Source organism: Aythya marila (assembly GCF_965140915.1).
Source record: "Aythya marila genome assembly, chromosome: 5".
NCBI classification, from domain to species: Eukaryota; Metazoa; Chordata; class Aves; order Anseriformes; family Anatidae; genus Aythya; species Aythya marila.
This window is the reverse complement of record NC_139046.1, coordinates 45,063,906-45,091,410: the sequence shown is the minus strand read 5'-3', so window position 1 is coordinate 45,091,410 and position 27,505 is coordinate 45,063,906. Positions and strand designations below refer to the sequence as shown.

The following is a 27,505-nucleotide window of genomic DNA, read 5'->3' as shown; positions in this document are numbered from 1 at the left end:
CCTCATTAACTAATGAAGAAATAGCTAAAAGAAATAGGATTAACTTCACAGGAGGGGCAGTAATAGTGTATTTTGCTCCTTCTAGCTAGGCTTGCATGTACATATGCTTTTTATCATTATCTGTCTCATTTTATCACGCAGCTTCAGCTTACTGCAAATACTCAAATCTGCAAACGCTTGGAAAAATGCTGATGGATAACGAGTAATAATGTGAAAAATAATCTTATGCTGAACGTGCTATGCAAAAGTATTGTTGTTCAGTTGTTTTTTCATAAAACTCCGTATGCTAATATGTTTGAAGTTGGCACTATGACTTGGGGGAATTTTTAAGATATATCATACTTAAAATCCATTTATCTCTTCGTCGTATTTTTTTGAAACCTCTATGTCATTTGCAGCTAAATATCAGCATAATTTATTTTTGAACAAGTTTCTGATCAAAACTCTATTTATTTATTTTTTTGATTCCTCATCTGAAATACACCTTAGACATAGTATTATCTCAAGAGATGGTTCCAAACCTGCTACGCATGCTATATTTGAACATTGTTGAATTTCAAGAGAGTTTGCTTCCAGATTCAAATTTTTAAGCTTGTTCCTAGCTCTTTTATGGATCAAGACATGTTCTAAATCCCCATGTGAATTCAAATTTTAGGGGTCAGCACTCAACTGCATTCTGATTCTGTACACTGGGAAATGTTCAACAAACTGCCCTTCAGTTCCAGTGCCCGTGTGTCCCTAAAGAAACTGTATTTCCATGCCAGAAGTCCCTTTCTATGACAACATTAGTCAAACTCACCAAGTGGGAAATCTAATTGGTAGTAAAAAACAATTCTAGCTGTCATGACCTTGTCTACATTGTGAGTATTGCCACTTTTAACATTGGTTCATTTGAACTGGGATTAGGGGTGATAGGAATTATAGGGTCAATTATCACCAGGAGCTAAAATAAATCTCTTTATAATTCAATCCCACAGCAATAGTCTATCATATCCTAAAGCAGTATTATGGCTTTAATGAAGTTAAATTGCAAGCATAAACTGTTTTATGAAGGCCAGTACTTGGATGCAGATGTAAATATTTAACAAAAATTTGCTAGGAATATTCTGAAAAGCAGAAAAAAAAAAAAAAGAAAAAAAAAAAAAAGAAAATGCAGCTTTCCCTTGCAGTTTAATGTATAAGTGCTTACCACTGAACAATCCAAATTTGTGTTTAAACTATAATTGTCTTTTTTTTTCCTAGTAATAATACAGAAATAGATTATTACATTTAGATATCACAGTAAGAGAAGATGGTGCTACCATATTCTGTCCATAATATAAAAGTGGGTTAATGCTATATTCTTGACCAAAGGGATATTAAGAAACTTTGTATGTGAAGAGCTGTACAAATGTCTCCAGTATTTCTCTGCGCACCCGCTAAATTAACAAGGTGCACTGAAATTAGTAGGAAGACTCTTTTTTTTTTTTTTTTTTTTTTTTTTAAAATTTAATGGGAGCTGGACTGACTTAACAGTTCAGAGACTTTTTTTTTTTTTTTTTTCCTTACAAATTGTTTACTGGCATTTGTTGTAACTTCCTTAACAATTTCATCATATAGAAACAGAGGGAAATGTTGTGATTACAACAAAGTTTGTGACCTGATCTAGACCAGGCTTTGACATAGATCATTCCAACTTGTACTATTGCTTGTAAAATAACCTAGTTGTATAATATTTGTATTTGGATAGACAGGTGGGTGAAACAAAAAACATTCTGCAACAATAAAACTGTTAACCCTGTGAAATGAGTACAACACATACCCTGCTGTAAAAATGTCAGACTGAAGCAAAACAAATACTCTAAAATTCTTCTGTAGGGTTTAATTGCTTTGTTAAAAAATGTTAAATCAACTTTCCCTGACATTCCAATATTGGATAAAAATCATTATTTGGCTTTTATTTTTAGCTGATTAGAAAAGGGATTTGCAAAATATTGTAAGTACATATAAACACAGTTTATGATGAGTGTGGGAGTGTTAACAAGCCACATTGCTTGGACAAATATATATTTCTTTTCCCTGCCATATGCTCTCTTTAGTCATCTGTTAGCAATAAGCACTTAGATGTGCTCTACTAATGTCTTCTCATTATAAACAAGCACATCACAAAGACCTTGATAAAACCTTCCCTCTGTCAATACTTAAGGAAAGGAAAGCCCAGCACTTGAAAAACACATCTGGAACCTGCTCATCATTCTTTAAAGCCAAATCTCACCTCTAGAGATGGAAATATTTTCTTTGTCAAAAGGCATCTTTAAATATTACAGCTATTTTTTTCATATACATGTGATGTAAGAGGAAGGACATGTATTACCAGAGGCAATAAAAAGCTGCAAGCATGGAAAATCTGTGAATTTTATCTTTCAGATGTCTCTGTGCTCTTCAAAAGTTAAACTTCCATTAGAAAGAAATTTCTAAACTATTTCTTTTGTTCTCTGTGTAAATCACTATGCCAATTTACTATAGCACTGAAACCACAGCACTTGCAGAATTGCTCCTTCCCCTTCATTTCTCTTATGAGAGATTAAGTTTGAAGCCTTAAAATTATAGCTTAAATTTTGACAAGATGGTCATGTATGAAAACACACTAATTTAGTTTATGGGTCTGGATATTTATTCAGCTGTCTTATAACAACTCACAGATACATTTATCCCCCTTTACAAAAACAACTGTGATTCACAAGAGTTTATATATTTGTTTTGGTCTCTCAAAGGTGTTATTGTATCTTTCCAAAATCAACACCTAAATCTTTAAAATGCACTTAATTTCAACTGCTAAAATTGGCTGAAGAAATATCTTACAAGCTATAGCCATGTTCTTACATTAGTACTTTGAAGAGCTGTGTACTCATTTACTCAGATACATGAACACATCTCAAAACCTGCCTGTGACACTAGCAAGACATGTTTTAATGCTCCACAAGATAAATGAATTCAGGTCATTTCCAAGCAAAGACTGGACATTTGGAAGCAGGCTTTCCTCTGAACTTCCCAAAGAAAACAGAGTCCAGTGTTATATTTGCAGTTCAAACAGTGATATCCTAAAAATTCTCCTTTTCTAACATCAAAGTATATCCATGACTCTCAACCAAAACTTTAGTAAAGGTTTCTTTATCCATCAATGTTGTCATGTTTTCTCCATGTACCCCACTGTAACGCAGCATTTCTATTTGCTTATGTTTCCTCATGGTCAGAAGCCATTTACTTCTGGGGTCCTGCTGTCTCGTCCTCACTGAAACCAAAGCTTGCTCTCCCAGTCATCAGGAAAGCTTTAGAAAAATATGTAACTTGCCTATCCTTATCATTCAGCAGCAGTTGGGCTTGAAGAGATCCAGTAAGATCTTGTGTTTACAATTCCAGTAATACTTGCATATCCCTTACTTAGACCTACTGCTGACTACATAGTGAACACACTGTATTTGCAGTTTGTAGATGTGTGCTCCTGTTGTACGACTGTCTCTTTTCCTCTCTAACCATCATATCGTTTTTCTCCTTGTTAACATCACCCATCTCCAGCTTTGTATCACCTACCTTTTTGGGTGCCATAGCAGAATAACATGTCTACTTACAGTAAATGTTCTCAACTCTTATTTGGTTCAGAAGTTTGCTGCTTCAGTTTTATCCTTTAAGAAGTGCTTGTAGAACAAAGGAAAATAGCAGTTAGTGCAGCTGTGAGTGAGTCATTCTGAACCAAGGTGGCTAAGAAAAAGAGGCTAGGCAGTAATCTCTGAATCCCTAGAAACATCTTTGCAAGTAAAATGCAGTCAGTCTTAATTCAGTTATGCACTGAAAACTACCTGAACCTCTGTTAAGAGTTGTGGTCTTGAGCACCCTTTCAAAGAATGCAAGTCTGATTTCAAGGAGGGTGAACATTATTCCTAACACATACATAGTTTCAAGGTCAATAGCCTCTTTTCCATCTGCAAGTACATTTCAAATCCCCTCAAATACACCTGCAAAAGACAGTCTGGAAATGGAAATGGTATTTACATTTAAACAGCATATTTGGTCTCAGGATGTATTTTATTGTTAAAAAGTCAATACTAGTTTTTGGAGACACTCTTGGCTTTTCCCCTTTTTCCCCCAATATCACTCTCTCCAAATAATATGATTCAAAAGCTATTTCATTGCTTAAAACAGTCAGAGGCAGAATTTAGGCTAATCCTAAGGGGTTTAAAAATGTATCCTTATGAGACCTCAAACTCATTTGATGCTTAAAGACAAGCATCACATGAGAAACACCCTGGCTTGGCAGGCTTAGTTCACAGCTCTTGCTCAGTATCAAAAGGGACCCAAGTAGAGCACTATTTATTGCATATGAGAACTATTGAGTTCAGTAGCAAGCATAATAGCCAGAGTCACTTTCATTCATGTACACCATAGGGAAGAGCTGATCTGCGCAAAAGTTAGTGTTTTGAGAAATCATGTGAAAAGCTGCTTGGATGTCTAATTCCAAGTCTTCCTCAACCTCAAGGCACACAAGGTCTTATCTCCCACTTGTTTCTTGCTAGATAACAAGCTACAAGGAAGGGGATGGGGACCACTTTCTAACTCTCTAAATGACTGAAGTCAAAAGAAGAACCTGACACTGCTCATCTTACACCTATCATATGAAACTCACTGATATGGAAATGGCTAGGTTAGGGTTATCTAAGGAATAAATTGCAACTTTGTGCAAGTAATGGAAGACTGCTGTATGAGATACAACTCATAAAGCTGTCATTAAAAAAGCAACACATGCACACACACACACAAAAAACACATATCTTCAAGAGTGTTCAATAGATTGTTTTTCAAGAGTCATCAAATTGTAACAGTCTAGGAAAAGACCAGTAGACCAGAGGTTGCTCAAGAATAATTAATAAAAAATATATCTGCATTTTAGATAGCATTAGATCAACACTGTTAAATCCTTAATTTATGGCTGATTTTTCATTCTGTTCCATAAGAACACTTCCATTTTATTATTTAGGGTAATATATTAGGAGCAATTATTTAGTACAACATAGCACACTGTCCTGCACTGTATACTGACACGTCTTTATCAACATGACGGCTCTTAGGCCCGCACTCTGAGGCCCAGCTTTGCACTGACATTCACTGTAGCAGTAAAAGTTGCATGACTGAGACCCTCCATTCAAAAGCATACATGTATTTTAAAATATTGTTGTTATTGTTCCTATTTTTCCTGTGTTGTGATTTTTTATGAATTGGAACATATCAGCAACCCCTTTTTCTCTAAACTAAAGAGAAAATGCTAATGCAAAGCCAACACTCCTGAAATCAGCCTTATAGCATAAGCAACGCAAACAGCATGTTGAGTAATTATACGTTGTAATTTTTCATTTATTTTGCCTTATACAACTGCATTTTCATAATCAGCCTTCTCAATAGGCACTCCATACATTTTACTGATAAATAGTATTTTTTAAATATATGCAGTGTTAGTAATTCAACATGTCAGGTTTTATTTTAATACCTTTGAACCCTTTTCCTTTTTAAGATCTCTTATTAACAACTCAATCTATCAACGGTGCATTATTTTTTCATAATCCGAAACTTACAAGCATTTGAAGAAGGTCAGCTTAAGAAACGGAAAAAGAAAAAACTGAATGAAATCACCACACTGCAACCTGAAAAAGTAGCCATAAAAATTGTTTTTATAACAGAATACTTTTTGAAGTAATTGGCACAAAGACTGTTCTAGTGCAGATTGCTGCAAGAGCGCTCTTGGCAAGAACATCATAAGCACCAGCAAAACTTTAATATGCTCAAACAGCCAAATACAAACTGACACCAGGAACCCATGTGCGGCAACAAACAGGAGAAAATAAAGTATCTCAATTTAATACAAACCTACATACAAAGGGATCAATTTTTACAATTCGTGGTTTAGCATACAATAGAGCTGTCCTCAGAGTGAATAGAGAGTAGCTATACATAAGAAATTAGAATTATCAATTCGGGGGAATTTCTCAAGAGTCCTTTTGATATGTAATACAGCAAATATAATGACTAAGAAACCAGACATCAATGCATTAAATGAGATCAGGTTGAGATCTATTTAGAAAAGACAGGTTTAAGCTGGAAAAAGAATCTCTTTGATATGACCTCCAGAGCAGACCATTTGCAGGATTCAAGATGAGCAGATTTACGCTTGCACATCTGCTTACTTCACAGCTGCTTTTAAATATAAACTCTGTAATATCTAATATTGAGTTATTGCAGAATTAAGTCTATATAGTAAAAAAGATTAAGAACCTGGGATTTTCTTATACTCCTAGCAAATGTTATAATCGATTTTGTATATTGAATTCAGAGGAATAAATGAAACATAGTTAATTCTAAAGCTAGCTCATGTGACTAACTTATATTTCTAAATGATCTATTAGAATCTGGCTACCACTGATCTACACAAGAAATCTGGAATGCATCAGAAATTTTGGTAGTCTGTTTCCCTGATTTATGACCAATACTTATTTAACCCTGAAATTCAAAAGATAGCTCCACTTTTAACAGATTTTCTACTGCAAAGTCCCTTGGTGTTCAAATGTGTTGCATTTTTTTTTTTTCTTCTCATAGAATGTTTGAAGTCCCCTTTAAAAATAATGCCTTGAGGATATTTTTTCCTTAATACCATTTAAAGAAAGTTGAAAGCATTTAGTTATTGAAGTGTGCTGGGTGTAATAGAGGAATTGTCAACCCTGCCCATGAGCAAACTCCTGGAGCTTGCTATTCCAGAATTCTGGTGCTACTGTGAGCAGTAAAAAATAAACTTGAGAAAGGACTTTTGTTGCATCAGTTCCAACATAGTTTATTGGAGTATCTGCGGGTAGTGGGAACTAGCTACATCATTTTGCAACAGAGAAGCTGGAAAGTTTTTTTTAAAAAGTTAGCCTGAATCCTTTATGCCAGGACAACCAAGTCTTGTTGCATTAAAGATAGCCAATAATAAATATTCTTCAGATGTAGTGTCTTTATTTCAATCTTTGGAGAGAGAAATAAAGGTGTTTCCCCCCCCCCCCCCCCCACACACACACATTTTTTGATGTAGTTCTTAGCAACCCAACAATTACCTTAGGTGATTCTCTGCACAGTGAGCAAGGTCTAGATAAAACAAAATATCTGATATTAATGCATTTTTTTTACACACACACAGAAAAAAAAAAAAAAAAAAAGAAAAAGAAAAAAAAAAAGAAAATGCTGTTGTTTGTAAAGAAAGAAATGGATTCCCAAGCTTAGCCTTGATTAAGACAGTACTGTTTATGTTTTACTTGAGCTCTTCACCTAGGGTTGCAAGCCCAGAATGCATTATGAAGATAGTCAAGAAAAGGCATATTCAGTGCTCTTTATTTTATGGCTAAATAGTAGGAAAGATCTGGGCTTCAGCCACAGGAAAGCAGGGACACACTATGAAAAATGTTGAGAACTACTATGGGAACTTCATTAACACCAAGTTTCCTCTGCTTGTGTTAATGGTATCTGTTACAGGCTCTTATGCAGGCAAGCACAACCATTTTGTTTACTGCACTGCTTGTATGGTTTCTCCTAGCATGGCACACTTTTCACTTGCTGTGTACAAACACACAAGTTTTCCTGGAAGATCTTTACTGCAAAATGCCACGACTGCAATGAAAGCAAAGGTAGAGATTGGCAAAAACGGTGAATTTTTCCTAGTTATGAATGTGCTTTCCTTCTACCATAAATGACATGTATGAATTTAAACTCTATATTTTCAGTTTATAAGGAGAAAACATAGCAAAGTATATGAACTGATTTTTCAAAAAATATAAGTGTGTATCTCAGAAAAGCTGCTACAGGTGGCCAGTAATGCCTCCACATCCAAACAGTGAAAAGGAATGAACATAGAATCACAGAATCATTAAGGTTGGAAAATACCTCCAAGATCATCTGGTCCAACCATCACCCTACCACCACTATCACCCCCTAAGCCATGTCACTAAACAACACGTCCAACCTTTCCTTAAACACTCCCAGGGATGGTGACTCTACCACTTCTCTTGGGAAACCCATTCCAGTGCCTGACTACTCTTTCTGAGAAGAAATGTCTCCTAATTTCCAACCTAAACCTCCCCTGGTGCAACTGGTGCAACTCCCCTCTAGTTCTATTGTTATTTATCTGAGAGGCCGAGCCCAGCTTCCCACTACTTCCTTTCAGGTGGTTGTAGAGGATGGGATACAAAAATTCTCTGACCTGTCTGCCAACATCTAACCTCAGTAGTTCTCTGAATGTGCTCAGCATTATATTTAAACAATTTTTAAAAGGTCTTGTAAGGTACTGATAAAGAAAATAGCTGGCATTCAAACAGCAAGCCCCAAGTGCTAAAATGTCTTTACAGTGCCTGGCTGTAGGGGAAGGTTAAGTCACACCATGACAGCCCTTCTAGAGAAGCAACTGTGTGTCCTTACATGCAGTTGTAGCAGGTCAAACCAAAGGTCAGCATCGTCTCATGGAATGGCCAATAACAGCTGACTAAGGGAGAGTATCAGACTAGGCAAGCATATAATGACATTTCCCTTGCATATTTTCTCAGGACATCCTGAGATAAAGGCATTATGTTAGTTTGGTAAGTATTTTTGGTAGGTATTTTTGTATTCAGAGTGCCCCCTGGCACTGAGTTTCACTATGGACCCAGTAAATGCCTCCTTTTGCTTGTTCTGAGTTTGCTATTTACTACTTAATTTTGTTGTGCACCTTACATATTGAAAGACTGCAGAAAATTATACACTATTGACCCTCTCTATACACTGATGCTCTCTGTCATGTGCCTCCTTAGTCATCTTTCTTCCAAGCTGAATCTCCTAGGTATATTTTAGATGTTTCACAATGTTGATCAATGTTGTCACTTTTTTGCTTTTATATTATCTTCACTTTGAGATGAGGTGGGATAATAAGTGCACAAGTATTCAAGATAAAGACGCAGCATTGATTTGTACAGTGGTATAATGGCATTTTCTGTTTCATTTTCTCTCTCTCTTTTTTTTTTTTTTCCTTTTCCATTGCTAGCACTCTGTTTTCTTTCTGACCACTACTTAGAACTGGGCTGTTGCTTTCGTAGACCACACATTACAACTCAAAGTTATCTCTTCTGAGCAGTAACAGCTAGTTCAGAGCTCATCATTGTATATATACAGCCAGGATTGTTTTTTCCCAGGTGCATTACTTTATATTTACCTGAACTGAATTTTATCTGCTATTTTATAGCCCCCTTCACACAAAATCATGAAGTTCTTGTGCTGCTGTTCACATTAGACTTACATTTTTACAATCCAATAAGCACTGTAACTGCCCTGTTTGCCTTGGTCTTCATTTAATTTATGAATATGCTGAGAACCAAAGACCCCAGGGATAACAATCTTTGAAAAAAATAAGTGACCTCTGAAACTGAAAAAAAATGACCACTCTTTTTTTTTTTTGTTTTTGTTTTTTCTTTTTTTTTTTTCCTTCTTAACAACACTTGTCCTCCCCCTCTGCTGTTGGCAGTTCAATTTGTTGCAGACTTTTGTTCAGGGACTGTGATTGGCCTCTTCTGTAAATCCAGCTATACTGGATATCAAATGGAAATCCCCCTTAGACATGCTTGCTAGTTCCCTGAGAAAGCTGTGTCAATAAAAAGTCAATACTTTGACTCTTCTTTGACATATATTTATTTGGGTATCTACCAATTCTATTTTTATTTTCTGTAAAAGTCTTCCAGGTTATGAACACCCTTGTGCAAAGAGGCAAGGAAGATGTTGCCTACTGTTTGCACTAGGCACTATAAATTAATATATGCAAAAAGAACACGTATATTAGGAGACATTCTTGCTGAAACAAATCTCTTGCCTGACTGTGCACCCCTCAAAGCCCTAGTTTGTCTCTATAAAATGTGAATGAGTATACAGACTTATTTTGCACAATTCTGTCAAATGCAATGAAATACTGATAAATTAATAGAGACATGCAAACTGTATGTTCAATGACAGTGATTGCAATAGGCCATAAATGTTTGTATCTCAGGTTTGAGTTACTTTTAAGAGACATGTGACCTGCAAGCCTGCAGTGCCATCCTAAGCCTCCCCTGAAATGTTTGAAGAACATGCAAATATAGGTACATATTTTCAATCAAATCCATTTTGTGAAGAAATATTCAGTGATGAGTGTTTCACATTTCAATTACACATTGTCAATTCACTCCAATTTTGGAAAAGATTTGTGACCCAAAATCCAGTTAATTTTATGGAGAGATTTTTTGTGGTATTTCAAGAAACTGTACTGTCACTACTAGCTGAAGTCCGTCCAAACAAGATATGTGATTTTCTTTCAAAGAAAAAACTTCTATTCCACTTGGAGATGGATGGTCTTTGCAATGCTCTGACCTTCTCCTTGACAGCTACAAATGGACTACTATTTATGATTTGTTTCTATAAGCCATTTAATGTAGCAAGCTAGATTATAGATAGCAATTTATTTGTAAAAATCATAATAAAACAGAATTGTTTTAAATGCCAGATGTGGATAAATGGGAAGCAAAAATTGATGAGGGAAGTTTCATGTTCTTGAATCTACACGGAAGAATTGTGGCAGCCTTTTGGTTTATCCGCACTTAGAATCAATTTAGTAATTTTTAATTCACTTTTTGTTGTTGTTGTTGCTTAACATTTATTGTTGTACTCATGCAATTAATTCAAAAGTTGGCAACATTAACATGCAAAGATTAATTTTCTTTTACTCAAGCACCTCCTAGAATACGTTTTTTTGAACAACAGGTTACAAAGAAATTACCTCCACATCAATCACATTAATAAATGAGATATAGTAGGGGTGTTGCATGCCATCTGTCAATCCACAATGAACCTTTCTTTATATTTGACTAAGTTTTCCTATGTAATTTAATAAAATTACAAGAAAAAATTAGGACAGCTATTATGACAGCTCTGTCTTTCACTCACTGGAGTCTTGACCAAAAGACAATTTGAATACTTAGGACTCATCCCCTGCAAGACTGGAAATCTCTCCTTTAAGAGTATGATGCACATATCAGGTCCTATTGAAATAAATGCTGCTTGCCCCATCATCCATTGGTCACAGAATTTGTACCTTCACAACAACCTTCAGGTTGCTCAGCTGTCAAGTGTTTCTCATCTGGAATGAGAGCCATTCATTTGCCCTTGATGTCACACTCATTTACGATGGCTGAAATGTTTATTCAGAAGGGAAGTAGAGATAATGAGCAAGGTTTCTTTGCTCTTGGTTACCAGGGGCTATTCACAAGACTTCAGACTCACTCACTGTGTTTCTCATTGTGACACAAAAAAGCACAGAAAAAATAGTGTTGCCAACTGTCATTATTTTATTATGACTCACCATATTTGGTGTTTAACTGAAAGCCTCAATTTTTGTGCCTTTTTTTCCCTCTGTGTGTGATTCAGGTTGCTGCTGTAAACTGGATAAACTGACAAAATAGATTTTTTTTTTTGTATAGACAGGCAAGGAATATGCCTTAGACAATGCATTTCTTTGTGGCCTATATAGGGCTAGAATGGACTCAAGCATTTTGTTCTCAAAATGAGGATTTTATATTTCTCACAGTCAGTACAGAGGTTCAGATAAATCTGCACAGTTAGGTACAAGAAGACACAAAGAATGAATTCAGCACTCAATGCAGACCTTAAGATACATGAGTGTGCAAGCTGTGATGCATGGAAGTGCTTCAGGGCTTCTAGGAACCCAACTCAGACATTTATTTATTTTTGCACAGAGAATAAAACATGGTCTTGGTTCTCTCCCCTGTTATGCTGGGAAAAGTACGTAGAAGAAAACTCCAGTCTTTTCAGCATTTAAGTTAAAAAACTGAAATTAGTTCTTTACGTAACAAGCAAGGATTGTTACACATATTTCATATATGCTTCAATCACATGGACAGTCCATGGATTTAGTGGGACTATATCCATGATCTATGTGAAAAATAAGAATCTACGTAATCTTGGTATCTGTTAAGATTATGGGAGATTTATACAATATTTAACAAAACAGTATTAGTGAATTCCTATAGAATGTAATTGGAATCTACAAAAATAATGTCAAATGCCTTAGAATAGTATCTTTTTGATAGGTTTTACAATCATCCTATGGAAATGCTTTACCAAGCACATAGATTCCCTATTAAAACATATGGGATCATTAAAGATACCCTGAGAAAAAAAAAAATCACTTCATTCTTAATAAACCAGTTAGAACTTTTCAGTAAGGAGAGGGAAATAGTCTAGGAGCATTTGTAAATCTTAGATACATTTATATGTTTTGACTTGGTGAGTTAATAGTAGCCCACTGCATATTGATCTGCACCCCTGTGAAATCCAGGGATGCCTGGTATAGCCTTACAACGTAAAATAGCTCAGGATTTGTCTCATTATCCTGTATAAGTCATTTCTATTAACTTTTCTCCTTTTTTTGTCATCCACTTATGTCAAGAACCTTCTGTAAATCTCAGGTGAAATCCACAGGACACTTTGTACAAAAATGCACTTTGAATAATTGAGTGTCTGGTTTAGCTGCTAAATTCAATGCAAGCCGGGCTATGGCACTGTATATTTTGTTGGATGTATTTTCTGGCTTTGTGGGGTATTGGCTGCATGATCTGATATAAACTGAGGCTAAATGAACTCTACAATTTGTATTCCTACAGCCACAAGTTTATTTATTGGCTTTTTTTTTTTTTTTTTTTTTTTTTCCTCCTTGGCTCTGTCTGTAAGGTTCATTACTTACAGTTACTGCAGAATCAATTTGAAATGGCCAAAATCAGTGATGGAATTTATAGCACAATAAACGTACTGCCATACAAGTGCTGTTACACATGAAAGGGCCTGGGAATATTCTTTTCAGCAATCCTTCCAAACAGAACACTAGTAGAGTGTTCTGTTTTTATCAATTTAACAGAATCATCACAGGCATATTCTGAAAGGTGTAATCCTGACAGCTACACAGCAGATTTTCTCTGAGGCAGATATTTTTACAGGAAAACAATATTATTGATAAAATCTTAGCATATCAGAACACAGAAGGGAAACTGAACACATCTTTTTCATTCTCCACATCAGGCATTTGAAGTTCTATTTCACCAAAAACAAACAAACAAAAAAAACCACAACATAACAAACCAACAACACAACCAACAAAACAACAACAAAAAACAAGCCAATCCTGAAACAGAAACAGCCTATAACCACATTCTCACACTCTTGAGATAGATGTTAATTAGTTATCAATTTAGGAACTCTGCAATCTAAAGTAAGAGCACAGTGGGTACTATGGTCTGTGGAAAATGTGGAGGGCACTTGAAGCTAAAACATAAAGTATAGCATCAGGAGTTGCCTGTTTATAAAGTTTATAAAGATTTACAATTCTATTTAGTCTATTCTTCTTCCCAAGTATCTCTATTACAGACATCTCATATTTTATGCCATTTTGAAGCACAAAAAGTTTTAACTTTAGCATGATACATTGTGAAAAAAATACAGAAAAGACAGATGGCAGGCTGTCCTCCCCAAAACTCAATTTCATAATATGCATGTGATTGCTAATAGGCGGGCACTAAAAAACAATTTTCCTTGACGGAGGAGAGCTGATAAATTGTTAACATAAACTTCGCCTGTGGTTGCTCCAGTGATCTAAAGCTCTTCTGTGAGTTTTGTACCATCAAAGTCTGCATCTTACAACCATATCAAAATTTATGAACGCACATGACTATAAAGTGACTGAAAGCAACCCATAATGCATGTTTGCCTATTGTGAATCAGCTCCTTGCTTCTTCTGGAAAAACTGTGTCCAGTGCCCCTTTCTTAACCCTGGGCATGTGACTGTGGGAGAACCAGGCTAGGTTCAGTGATGTCTGGTGAGTTAATTAAGATGGCTTTGCATTTAGGTATCTCTTAATCACAGTGCTAAGTCTTCTGGTAGACTGCCCTAGCCAATGTAGTCTTTGTAATAACATAACAAAGTGAATTATGACAAAAACTGAAATTAGTTGAGTATTTAGGGAAAAATATGTACACATCTGAGCAGGGAGAAACAAATGAGAAGGCTATTAAGCTAGTGGTTTTCAAAAGGAGAAATGTTTCTCTAATATTTCAGATAAAAACATGCCTAGACATTCCAATATATGACAGAATTCAAAAGGCCTGTTGTATTCACATGAAATAAAATAAAGCACTGCATTTGTGCATGCACACATTCTTGGGGAAAATTCCTAAGCTATTTGTACGTTTAATAAAAACTGTTTACATTGAAAGTACAAAGCATTCATTTCAGATTTAAACATTTTACTACAGCTGGTAAGCATGAGTTACAATTTTCTGAAAGGCTTATAACTATTAGATATCTGTATACCTGTAGGAATTAAGATCTTATTTCTCAAAATAACTGAGAAGCAGTAACTCAACAGCATATGAGCAGACGAGTGTCTGCTCTAGTATAAACATATTTGCCTGGAACAAAATAAGATGATGCTCCTACCACATATTTAATTAGACAATTTTCTTAAGTTTGATTGTGAAGACTATTTTGATTGGTCTCTTCCTTTTATACAGATAAGATGCTGCTTGCAAGGAGGTGACTAATTCTGTAAAGCGAAGCCATGGGAAGAATCCATAATTCTTGAACTTTGTTTTAACTAGAACAATACTGTCAATATTAAAGTCCTGTTGCTCTAATTGCTTGCAGTTTATATTGCTCTTCATATGCCCCTTAAATTAAAAATAAAAGAACTGCAGTAGACTAGGAATAGATTTCAAAATTAGGAAATAGTGCCAGACTTTGGCAGATCCGTTCTTTTCCAAGTATATTTGGATAGAGCCACTGGTGTTATATATTGTTTGGTCTAGGATGGAAAATTATACAGACCCTAGAATTATAACTGAATATATCTAAACAAAGGAAAGGGAAAAGGGGGTGGAAATGAGAGCTTTTAATGTGCTACCACAAACAAAATTGAAAAACATATTGTTTACAACTGATGAAATAGACCTTGACTGTGTCCTTTTAATGGCAAGCAATTCACAGAGCAATGTGAACAAGAAGTTCAGAGAGAATAAAATACCTATCCATAAAAGTGAAATAAAACTTGTAACCCTCTTTAGGATAACCTCTTCAGAGCTCAGACCTCTATGCAATATGTATGGATTGATAATACAAGCTCTAATAAGAAGTTTGCATGAAAATACAATTTACAATTAAGTGTAATACACTTAATATTTTCATTTGTTTGGGATCTTTTGCATGATTTTTAAATAATGTAGAAAATTAGAATAGATGTAGCCTCCCAAACTTATTCTCAGATATTATTTTTCTTTAAGCAGACATAAAACGCTTGGTTCTAAGGAGGTATAGCCAAAAAACATAGCAATAACAATTAAAATTTCTTATTTCATACTGGTTAAGGATGTATTAAGGTATATAAGCTCCAGGGTCAGTATAAGCCTTGCTCAGCTTTCTTTAAAAGCATTGGGAGTAATAAAGACTTCCATTTTATCTTCGGTGAAATAATACTGCTGAAATATCACCTCATTTTTGATGTCAGCAATGATTTCTTTTTACCTCCATGATGTCAAATGGGAATTATTATTATTAGAATGACAGCTTCCTAATGATGCTGTAAAAAGAAGAAACTGAAATTTTTCCCACCAAACATTCATATTCTGCCTTCTCTGTAGGGTAAAGCAGATGGGCTCACCCAAACGCCACACTGAATAAAGATATTCTTCAGCTAGTATCACTGCATAAAACAGAAGAATCAAGAAGCATGCCTGAACATTTAGAAACAGAGGCATAATAGCATATTGAGTTATACAGTGGTGTATATGCACCAAGACAATAGAGCAAAAGGACATTTGTACTGTAGGAAGACTGTCTGGGAAACATGGCCTGAAACCCATGATCAATTTTCTGTTCTAGAAGGTAAATACAGAAAATTAGTGTGCAGATGCACCAGGTTAAGTCAACAGCTGGAGGGAATAAAAGCCTCATGTAATGGTCCTTGTTCTACCAAGGGCTTCATGTATAGCATACTGGTGCTGAAATGTTCTGTGCCTTTGTTATACTTTTCTGCTGCATGAGCAGGTACAAAGAAACCTTCTTATTAACAGCAAATTATATAAGAAATCTGGCTTTTGAGGAAATGATAGGCCTTAAACCTTACGAAGCTACCTGTTTTTCTAGAAAGTCTGTAAAGAGCAGCTGGAGAGTGGTACTATCTGCGTGAGGGAGTGGGGCATTTTGACTTGCTAGTACTTTCACTTTGGTCCAAATATAAAGAGCTACAGTGCATAACGTTTCCCTATAATTTATACACATGCATATTACATATGCATAATGCATCAGCTTCATACTAAAATCTAATGAGAAGCTTGGAGATCTTCAGTTTGGAGAAATCTATGGTGGGTATGAAACATATTAAGCAAATGGAAAAAAAAAGTCTCTATAGAGAATTAATTTTGATATAAGAAAGGCAAGTTTGTAAAGAGCCAAGCCAGATGCCAGCCCAGGAGGTGGCTGCTGCCACTCCTCTCCCACATTGAAGTGGCCAGAGGAGCAGAGTCAGGGAGCTCCTATGGGCAAAATCCAAGTAGCAGGAAAACATGTTTCCCTACATGTTTCATTGCTTCTTTCTCTTTCTGAGGACAAAGATTTTGAAGCAGTTCTTCTACGGTCAGTGGTACCCCATTTTGAGAGCAGGAATTCATCTTTTACTAAGTGTTCTGTAAATGTGCTGCTAAACTTTGTACCATTTGATCAGAGTATTTTTTATTTGGCATCTCATTTTCCCTATTCAGGGCAACCGTCAAAACAAAGGAAGTACCAGCCTGAGAAAATGAAGTGTGATGTGCCGGAACACAGAGATGATTTGACAATATTCATGTGTTAGAAAGAAAGGCTGAGGATGAAGTACTGCATGCAATCACGGCTGGCTCTGACACAATCGGCCATTGTTATCTTTGGCATATACTTGATCTCTTGGTATGTCAGCACTTTCCAGCCTCAGAGGAGTGTTGCAAAAGTACATTCATTAATACAAATGACATTATAAGCAACAGGAAAAAGCCAATAAAAGATAATGCTTTCTGAAGATACAAACCTGCACAAAAAGTAAAAGAAAGTTTAAAAAAAATATGAGAGATATGGGTTAAAAATAAATGAGAAGTAAAGATGCTTTTCCAAGTTTAGGACTTGGTGAAATCATAACTCAGTGTTCATATGATTTTTGCACAATGTAAATAAATGAATGCAGTTATTATATGATGGAGAAATATGAAAAGTAGGAAGCAAAAAAAAAAGAGGAACTTTTATAAGAATTCTGTAGGGACAACTTTGACAGGACAAAGAAACATACTTATGAATTGTGGGCAGCTAACACATTTCAGCATGTATTGAGTAGAAGAACTAATGATGAAGGAAAGATTACTGGAAAATTAATGATGACAGTATTTAAATAGGGTCTTAAATATTTCCAGCTGTAAAATAAATATCCTCTGTTGTTTTCTACGTTTAAAAGGATATGTGATTGAAAAAAAAAAATATTAATGAGACCCATCTTGTGTAGCTGGTATGTAAAAGGTGCTGTACAACCTTAGCTGTTCAAGAGAACACACATTGAATTATAGAGCCCTTGCTTTTGTAGAATGGCTGTAGAGACAGTTGATAACACATAACCTCTTTACCTTCTTGAGTGCAAAAACTACAGTCTTTCCCGGTGTCTGTGTTACATATGGATGATACATTTGAAATGAACTTCTTCTTTCCCAACTAATATAGCCTGTGACAGATCATAGTGTAATGAATGGTGATATGTGAATGCAGGTACTAAATTTATGGAACTCCTAAAATATATTTTTGTTTAGAATTTTTGTGTAATTCTTTAAGAAAATATTTCCTTGCCAAGGCAGCAGTGAAGAATACTCTCTTGCAAAAATGTGGTCTTAACCTTCTAATTAACCAATGACACTACTTATACAAAAGGTAAATACACGTGTTTGCGTAAATTATCAGGATTATACCCTTATGATTTCAGTTTAAGATGTGTATTTTCTATTTAACAGCTATCAATCTAATTTTACCATATCAAAATGTTATGCAGAATATGAGATAAATTTTCTTAAACATAAAATTCACTGAAATGCAAGCCTTAGAACCTTCCTATTATTCTCATTTTAGTTCTGAATTTCATGACTGCTTCACACTCAATTTACCAGATTAACAGTGGAGAGATGATACTGCTTCTGCAAGTACCACTGATGAGCAAGAAGATGTGTTTTTCTACGTTAGCTTGATATTAGTTACATTTTTTTTCAGGGTATCAGCTTCTTGTCCTTTCTAAGCATACTTTGGAGAAAAAGCTTTGAACTGTTGAAAGAGGTAAAGATCTATAAAAAGCTATTACTGTCTGCATTTACACATCGAATACACTGTTTACATTATGAAAAGGAGGCGGGCCAAAATATCCCCTGGTGGCAGTTAGAAAAACAGCCAAGTGAAGCAGAGATGTCGGCAGCAGCATCTGCCTGAATTCTGGCTGGTGATTCTTCACAGAGCACCATGTGGTTCTCTTGGCTCCTACATAAGGCTTATTCCCACTCACTAACAACAAGCAGTGGCAGACAACAACAGCTGACAACTTGAGAAAATTTTGGGAAGTGAAGACTTCTTTCCTTCAGTAGGCATTCCCACCTAGTAACATGATACTTTCTCCCGGAGTGTAATAGGTGGCATTGTCTGCTTCTCACTCTGTTGAAATCTCACTGTTCTCATCCACCCTCACTGGTCTGTGAGGAGAAGGAAAGGGATTCACAGGAAAGTGACACTGGAAAGAGACTCATAGGCCCACTGCACTACTAGTTCACAGTTAGATAAACAGTGCTACTTAGTGCAACAACCTCTTTTTTTTTTTTTTTTTTTTTTTTTTAATCTCTCTGACTAGATAAAACTTAATTCTTGGAAGAACGCCTGATTTGGCTTGGAGCTGATATATGTCCATTTTGAAAGTTTTGTTGCATATCAGAGTAAATCTTGATCTCATAGTTTTCTTTTGCTGTTATATTCACTGATATTTAATAAAGGTAGCTTCAGAACTATACTGCCTAAAAATCAGAACCAGAGGCATTTGCTGCTATTTTGGTGATGAACTCTTTTTATATCACTCATACTTTGCTAACAGAATTTATGAAAATAATTAATCTCTCAGAAAGTAGTCTGTGTTTGCTCAATTTTATGTTTTCTTTCCTTCCAAAATCCAGTCTGTGATCTAAGGTATTTCCCATTTATGCAGCTTGGAACATGCTGCAACAAAATCACAACTCTGAAGTCATATGAACATTGAAGACACTATTTGAGGAGAAACAGATCCCGATATGGGTGTCACGAATACTACAGCTGCAGTCAGCATGAGGAATGATCAAAGTTTGAATGTGTCTTTTGAAGAAGGCTGTTAATAAAAGAGCTTTTATATAATAGTAACTGGTTAGTTTTCTTAGTACTACTGTAATAATAAATGCCTAACATATTCATGTCTTCGGATGACAGAACAGTTCTACAAATCATAGCTGATGCTCAGCCCTGAAAATGTGTTTTGAGAAGGTGTAGCTAGTAGCTGCTGAACAGTTTTAAGAAGTTGGTTAATGTATTTAGATGTCAAGTGTGAACCAAGCTTCTCCAGACAGCTCTCCTAATAGAATCTCACAGCTCTGTAGCAAGGCATAAAATGAACTCTAGTCTTCTTAATCCTGTGGCAGACCATCTTTTCTTGAACCGTATCTTTATATCTACAAGTAGATACTTCATAAGTCTCAGATTGGCCCATTAGTATTTTGTTCTTTTATAAGTAATGCTGCATCTTTACTAGCTAAGAGACTTCCTTTTGACTAAAAGGTCATCGATTTACATGGGTGAATTCTCGATCAGTTCTTTCTCTCTGACAAATTACCTTTAAGTCTTCTCAGTGCTGAAAAGTCTAGGGAATGCATGTGCTGACATTTAAAAAACTCTTCACATAATGCTTCCTGATGTTGGTTTCTTATTCCTTCTTCACTCAATTAAGGAGGTGTGGCAGTAGCCATGTGACAAAATACTAAATTTTGCATTTTCTTCCTACAGAAAAGGTCAGGATACCTTTCTGGGACAGAGTGAAATCCTTGACAAAAGATTTCAAGGGGGAAAAATATTAGAAGAGAAGAAAAGAATTTAGGCCAAGCTGGAAAGTGGGATATGTGAATTCCCTCAGGCTGTGGAGGGAATTAAATCTGACTCTAACATAACCCATATTCAAGCAACGCACTAATCATTAGACTATTATGCAAAAAAAAAAAAAAAAAAAAAAAAGTGTTCTCAACAAGCCCATGATATATTGGATTCTTAAAGTGAATTTAGCATAGAAACATCTGAAATTCTGAAATCCAGGTGAATCTTTCCCTTAGACAGGAAACAATCATTTCAGTTTTAGACTGAATCAAGAGAACAGTATCACTAGGCAAATGTGTTTGCACTAGGCAAGTGCAAAATGGCATAGTTTTGTCTCTCTAACAGAGATTTTGTCTGCCTTGCTCTCTTCTATACCTAAATGCTGCCAAAAATTGCACTTGAAGTGCACAACCGAGATTTCCAAATCTCGCCCAACTCTTCAAATTCTTCTAAAGAAATAATAAAAAACATTTTTTTTATAAAGTAGTAATATATGCTGTGAAAAAGGCTGATAATAGAACTGTGATGAACATAAAATTGCAACAGTAAATTTCAATTTCCATCTTCAAAATTGTCATTCAAATAGTTCTAACTTCATTAAGATTTTAAATGCAAAAACTGAGCAGTTTCAGAAAATGTTTAATTTTAAATAAGATGGTAGAAGATAACATTAAACAAAACAAAAATATGAATACATGTAGACTAGAATGACTAATTTGAGAAAACTTTTTTATGGAGTTTTAAATATTTCTCACATTTTCAAGTTATACTGAAAATATTTTGATATACAGTAACTGATGTATGAGGCATAGCTAACCAAATTTGAATCCTCCATTACTGAAATGTGGACATTTGATTTGTGACAACACATCAAATTTTCTAAACTAAGCTTGCTAAATCAAAACTTTTATATATCAATTTACTTAATTTTATGTGGCATGTCAACTGGTACGTAAGATTATACTGTTGGTTTTAACAGTTCTTCGTGCTTTAATAAATAACGAATTAAGATAATTTTTCTCCCTTCATTGCAATTTGGTCAGTTTGATTAAGTTTGTGTATTTCCCCCAATAAGTTCTGTTACATATGAAGAACATCAGGAAGAGTAGGTGTAAGTACCTGCTTTTGGCATTGATAAGAGCTGTGAGTCTGTAAAGTAGCAATGTAGGGGTTACACTTGTCTCCAGTACTGACAATTCTGTGCCATACCAAAGGATTTCAGAACTCCTGTAGGTCATACATATACATACATACTTATATATATATTCACACAAATTGCTGAAACAAAGTCAACTTCATTCATCTCTGAAGACTGTGTATGTGCTTTCCCACAAACCCAAGGTGCTTGTGAAAGACACCAAAGACTCACTTCGTGGACAGGTATCCAAATAACCTTTCAAATATTTCTTTTCTTGATAATAAGGCTCCAAAGTCTAAGGTTATATGTAAGATTTAGCTCAGTGCATGATAGCTGCTCTATTTACTTCCAGTTACTGAATTGTCTGAACTCATTGCCTTGTGACCTCAATGGTTTTGATGCTTTAGTGAAAGAAACATGCAGGCTGTTTCTTGTTGACACTGAGTGGGCCCAAAAGGCATCTAGGTAGCATAGCAGGTAGAAAGTACCACTCCAAGTATTTCTATAGCCTACAGGATTTTAAAGATGACCTGTTCTCTTCTGATGGATAGCCAAGAACAGGTTCCTGGGAGATGGTGAGGCAGCAGATGTTGGTTATCCCAATTCAGAGATTGCCATGGTGACAGTAAAAGTACTAGGGAATCTGGATGTGCTGACTACTTCTTTATCCCATTAATTATGCTTTGTTCAAGAGACCAGTAACAGACCCTAAAAGTTTGAAATAAGAAAATCCTAGCACAAGCTGACATGAAAGAAAAAATGACAAAAAAAAGTGACAAAATATAATAGGATACTATAGGATAGTAGGAAATGTATCAGTGGACTTGAACAAAGTAGTTTCAATTAAAATTTGCTTTGACATATATGTATGAAAGTAGGATAACAGAAACACTGAAGGTGAAATAAGCTAAGTGGACAGAATTGTAACCCGCAAAAGGAGAAAAACAAGTAGAAGAGATAAAATGGAGACAACAAAAATCCAAATGAAATACAAAAGTATTTGTTATTGAAAACAAAGAAACAACAACAACAAAAACAGAAAAAGGAAGATGTGATATATTTACAGCAGAGAAAAACAGTAAGTCTCTGTATCATATATCTTAGACAACAGTTGTAATGGTAATACATTCTGAGTTTTGCAGTGAATGGAATTACCATTTTTCTCTTTTTATTTGTTTTCAATGTGTTTTGTCAGCTGACTACATTTTATCTGACTTTTTTTTTTTTTTTTTTTTTTTTTTTGATTGTAGATTTACTCACTGAACAGTGAATAGCTCTCTAGCACTGTATCTAAGCTCTTTTCCTACAAGCTCTGAGACTAAGAATATAAATAAAGAAAATCCCATTCTAGGACAGTGCTGGGAAAAAAGATGAAAGGGAAGGAGAGAGGTAGGATTAATCATGTAGCAGCCTTCCTGTTTCAGACTTTTAAGGTAATATCATTCATGGAAAAAAGACCATTATCTCCATCTTTAGGTATAATTCAAGTCTAATTAAATCAGTCCAGGAAGGGACTATAAACAGGGTTCATCTCATGTCAGAACAGCCTGGAACAAAGTCTCTTTGAGGTATACATATATGGATCTTTGTAAGTCTATTAGTGTGGCTTTTGTTCCCACATTTCTTTTCATAGGAAATTAGTTCAGACTAGATCAACCCAAATGATTAATCAATCTCGTTCTCTGACTGTTTTCAATTTTATGTGATTTTCCTGAGGCAGGGATCACTCATTCTGAAAATTGCCTAAGCATCTTGTGGACCACCTCAATCATTTGCTGTCTAAAGAAAACATTCATCAGCATTCCTCAAAGCAAGGGAAAAACGAAGATGTGGTTTCTAAGTTCAGCAAGAGTTTGAAACATGAAAAAAACATTTCACAAAGATGCAAAATTTTTGTCACTGAGGACTGAATCCATGGGGAACTGTGTACCCTTGGCAAAGCTAAAACCTGACTCACATAAGATATGGTCTTCTCAGAACACTGCTCCTGTTGTATGTCTGGATGCTTGATTAGGATGGTTACCCTCCCATGATGACACAGGAGCTCAAGGGAAGATGAGGAGGAAGGGAAAATTCAGTGCTCTGTATATTCAGGCAGCGGCTCTTGAGTCAGCCTGCTCCACTGGGGTTTCCCACAGGAACTCTACTGCACATGGCCCCAGCTGGTGTACTACTTCCTGAATAAGGGCTGGAGGTATTCCAGGGCCCCCTGACACAGAATGCATCCAGCTCTTCCCATGAGCTTTGCTGATATTACATAACTATTCTTCCCTTTGATAATTTCTTATAGCTGTACATCCATAAAGCTCATGGATCTTTACTAATTTTTATAAAATACATACCTAAGCTATTTCTAGAGGCCTCAGGTTCATTCTAGTGCTGGACTTTCATAAATCAATAAATAAGTTGGTAACTTTCCTTAAAGTATGGATGACATTCACTATAGCAGTTGAGTTTTATTATGCTCACCTAGTACACTAAGAAGACACTAACACGATCCAACTCATCTAAAATAAATGTACAGTTTTAATAGGCAGTGAGGCTCACAAAAGCTGAAGATAATTATTCCATAGAGTACAGAGTGTCAATAACCATGTTTTTGAAAAACCATCAAAGTGCAATTTATGTGATTGGACACAGCAGAAGTAAGTCAAAGTCTGTCAGTTACAAAATCCTCCTAAACATCAAAAAAAAACCCACAACTCTGTATCTGCACCTGTCTAAGATTTGCACACTGTTTCTGCAATTTTATTCATCTTGACTTGTTGCTTCCTCATGGAAAAAAAATGGGAAAAATAAAAAAGAATGTTTTAACTATACACAGTTTTGTAAACTATATTTTTACTTTTTCTCCATTCTTTGTGTCTAGGGGAAATTGCCTAAAAATGATATCTGATCTTTCAAATTTAATTTAATCAGTTTTGGTTTATAATGTTTCCATGAGACATCAGCAGGTTTTAAAAGAGAAAAGAAATTACATTTATATGATAGACATTAACGTGTCTTTCTTGAGTAAAGGATCTACTGAGAATTTCAAAAACTGTACTGTAAAAAGTAAAAAACCTACTTGTGTACCCGTGTCCTATTTTGGTACCGGACTAGCATAAGTTTGTCAGAAGTCCAAGAACAGAGACAACAAAGTTACTCAAGTGCCTTCCTTGTTTTCTCACCTACATTTGGCAAAACTGTCAGACTGCAAAATCCAAAGATGAATTCTCTATTTTTTCCCCTTATTATTGCAGCAAAAATATCCACTGAAGTTCTCTGCCAATCTAACTTTGGCCCAGACCTGATAAACCATGCTTAACCATGAAAATGAATATAACTCCAATAACCTGACTAATTCATTCCTTTTCTTCCTCCTGAGACTAGCAGTACAACTCCCAGTCTTGTACCTTCTGAGACTCGAAAACCTGACAGTATGAACGAGTAGTGAATACATTCTTTCAGGTGCTGACAACTGAAACCAGATCATAACTTTTGGTGTCTTAAGAAACTGTTCATTTGTACCTAAAGTTCCATTAAGAAACTGTTCATTTGTACCTAAAATTCCATTAGCAACTACTTTAATCATCTTGATGCAGAAACTATCCAACAGAAGGACTTTCATTCATTTGCAAACAGGCATTTCTACCAGGAGATTTTTACTACTCATATAAACTACCTTGATGTCATATTCACAGAGAATTTTGGGGGATGAGTGAATTGGGGAATTTCACTTCAAAGCTCCTCTAAATCTTTCTCTGAAAACTGAAAAAAAAAAAAAGCTTTTAAAGTTTTTAAATGAGTGTTGACGAGCACCTTCTCCAAATACACACACACTTTCTCAGACATGTTTCCTTGAACCACTCTTTTATCTTCTTTAATACTTAATGGATGACATATTTCATTCCAGAAGTTGACAATGTTAAAAATGTGCTATTGCTTCTAGTTTTAGTGTACTGCAAAGTCACTGATAGCTACAGGCACTATAAGCGATATATGACTGAAGAAAAATGAGATTACTGCTGATAAGAAACAAGAGAGTTTCATATCTTAAAAGAGTAAGAAATCCAGCAAATATGATCCCCAGCAGCAGATACCCCTCAGACAGACAATGAAAGACAAATGGTGGAAAAGTACTCATTATGGCTTGTTGTTTTCTTCAGCCAGAAGAGCTATGAACCTAAATAGAAAATTGTCTGCATGGAGAAGTTCTACCTTTCTGAGAGAACACATAACCCCCCAAAAACAAACAGTCTAGGTAAATGAGTAGTAATTTCATTAAGGAAAAGTGATGTTACTGTGACCCACCTTCTTTGGTGAAATATACATTTACTCTGAAAGTGTTGCTCTTTTGAAGGCCTTCATGCTATAATCAATATTTACTGTAAAAATCAATTTAATGGAGGTGTAGTACCACTACCAAACCGTAGGCTGGAAATACTGTGCTAATCGTTCTTTAACAAAAAGAATGAAACATACGCAAATGTGAAATAATTCCTTCCTCTAAATATTAACACATCCCTGATACGAAAAGTAACATAATTTAAAGATGTCAATATTTCATGCTACTGTGCAACCCTTACCTTGTATCCTGATGATTTGATGTGCACTCCTCGCTTGGTCAGTGTAGATTTCATTCGGATGAAAAAAGAGCGCTCTAGAGTGTTGTCAGTGGTTAGTAAACTGGGGCTTGTAGATTCCACTAGGGAATAGAAAAAATACATATACACATAATTTAGATTTTATACATCCCCTCTAAGCTATTTTTCAGGTGCAATCCTTGAACTCACTAAAAATAAATGACTGATGGATGCTAAGAGTGTTGTAATCAATTTAACTCGTTTAGAAAATGTTTACTTAGCAAAAAAAAAATGTGAAAAATATATGTATACTCAGTGCCTCATTTTGAGGTTTGTTTTTTTTTTTTTTTTTTTTTTTTTTCCCAGAGAATTTTTAACACAGATTTGCCTCATTAACTCTTTCTTGCACAATTTTGCTATGACTTGAATTATTTTGCTAGGTTATTGTTATGCCATCTTTTTAAAAATTATGGACTTCTTCGGAGTTTTAGAAAAGACAAAGTGTCACCAAGACAATTCTACCTGCTAAAAGAGGCTGCAAACTCTTCAGATCTTTATACCTTAGACCCCATTCCTTTCTTGCAGTGATATCTACAAGTCACTGCTGCCTTGGTTTCTCCAGTATTGAGGGTTAATGATTATCAATAAAGAATCAAAGCAGCCTGCAGGCAAAAATACTCAGGTAAATGATGCATTATGATGATGATGATGATGACCAGCATCATACTTTTTAATTGTTGGTGACTAATTAGTCATTAATGGAAAGTTTTTGTTGTCCAACATCCTTCTTTAAACTTTAGATCTCACGCTTCTCACTTCCTCAACTATGACCATTTTAAATTAATAAACAAATAGTATAAACTATGATAAAATAGTGGGTAAAAGAGCAGTTAGCACCAAAATATTCCCTATACAATATTTATTAATGCTATTTTTTGCCCTGATAACCAATGCTTCCCTACCCCTCCCTTAAGTATCATTCATGGGAAAACTCTAGAGTAGGCTTACAATAAGCAGGTATTAATGGAGTTTAACTCACTTCTTCAATGAGTAATGAATGCTGAATAAAAAAGTTATTTTGAAATTATTTGGCTATTGTTTTGGAGAACCAACCCAGCTACTAGTAGAAAGTATTCAAGCACTTAAGCATTTGTTATGCAGTGAACAGAAACACCAAACCTTGTTTTTAAGCTAAGGATTTTATTGAATTGTCCTTGTTTTAATGTGGTCACTTTGTCTTGTGTTTGTGACATTTCAGGTCTATTGTGATGAAATAACTGACAACAGTGCTCCTTTCTTTAGTGTCTCTCTTAAGATTTTTTTGTTTTAGAGAGCATGAATTCGATGTCATTTTAAATGTACAGCTCTTTATCACTCAAGGGAAAAGCAGAGCCATGTTATATTTAGTACTTTCATTTCTTCTGATTAAATATGAATTACTATGAAATTTTTCTCATCATCTAACACGCCATAATACGCCAACAGCTTTTTAATACACTATATAAGCACAAACTTCTGCTCTAAGAGTTTAATTTG

General features: G+C 35.3%; 1 protein-coding gene across 3 annotated transcripts in view; it reads right to left on the bottom strand.

Moving 5' to 3' along the window:
- The window catches only part of NPAS3 (neuronal PAS domain protein 3), a gene marked incomplete at its 3' end in the record, with an annotated part of 610,700 nt that overhangs the window by 30,517 nt on the left and 552,678 nt on the right, over nucleotides 1–27,505 (bottom strand). For all 3 annotated transcript variants that reach the window (XM_082761139.1, XM_082761140.1, XM_082761138.1), the window contains one exon: nucleotides 25,973–26,091. In XM_082761139.1, coding sequence (XP_082617265.1) covers nucleotides 25,973–26,091 — 119 coding nt within the window. The remainder of the gene's footprint in view (nucleotides 1–25,972; nucleotides 26,092–27,505) is intronic.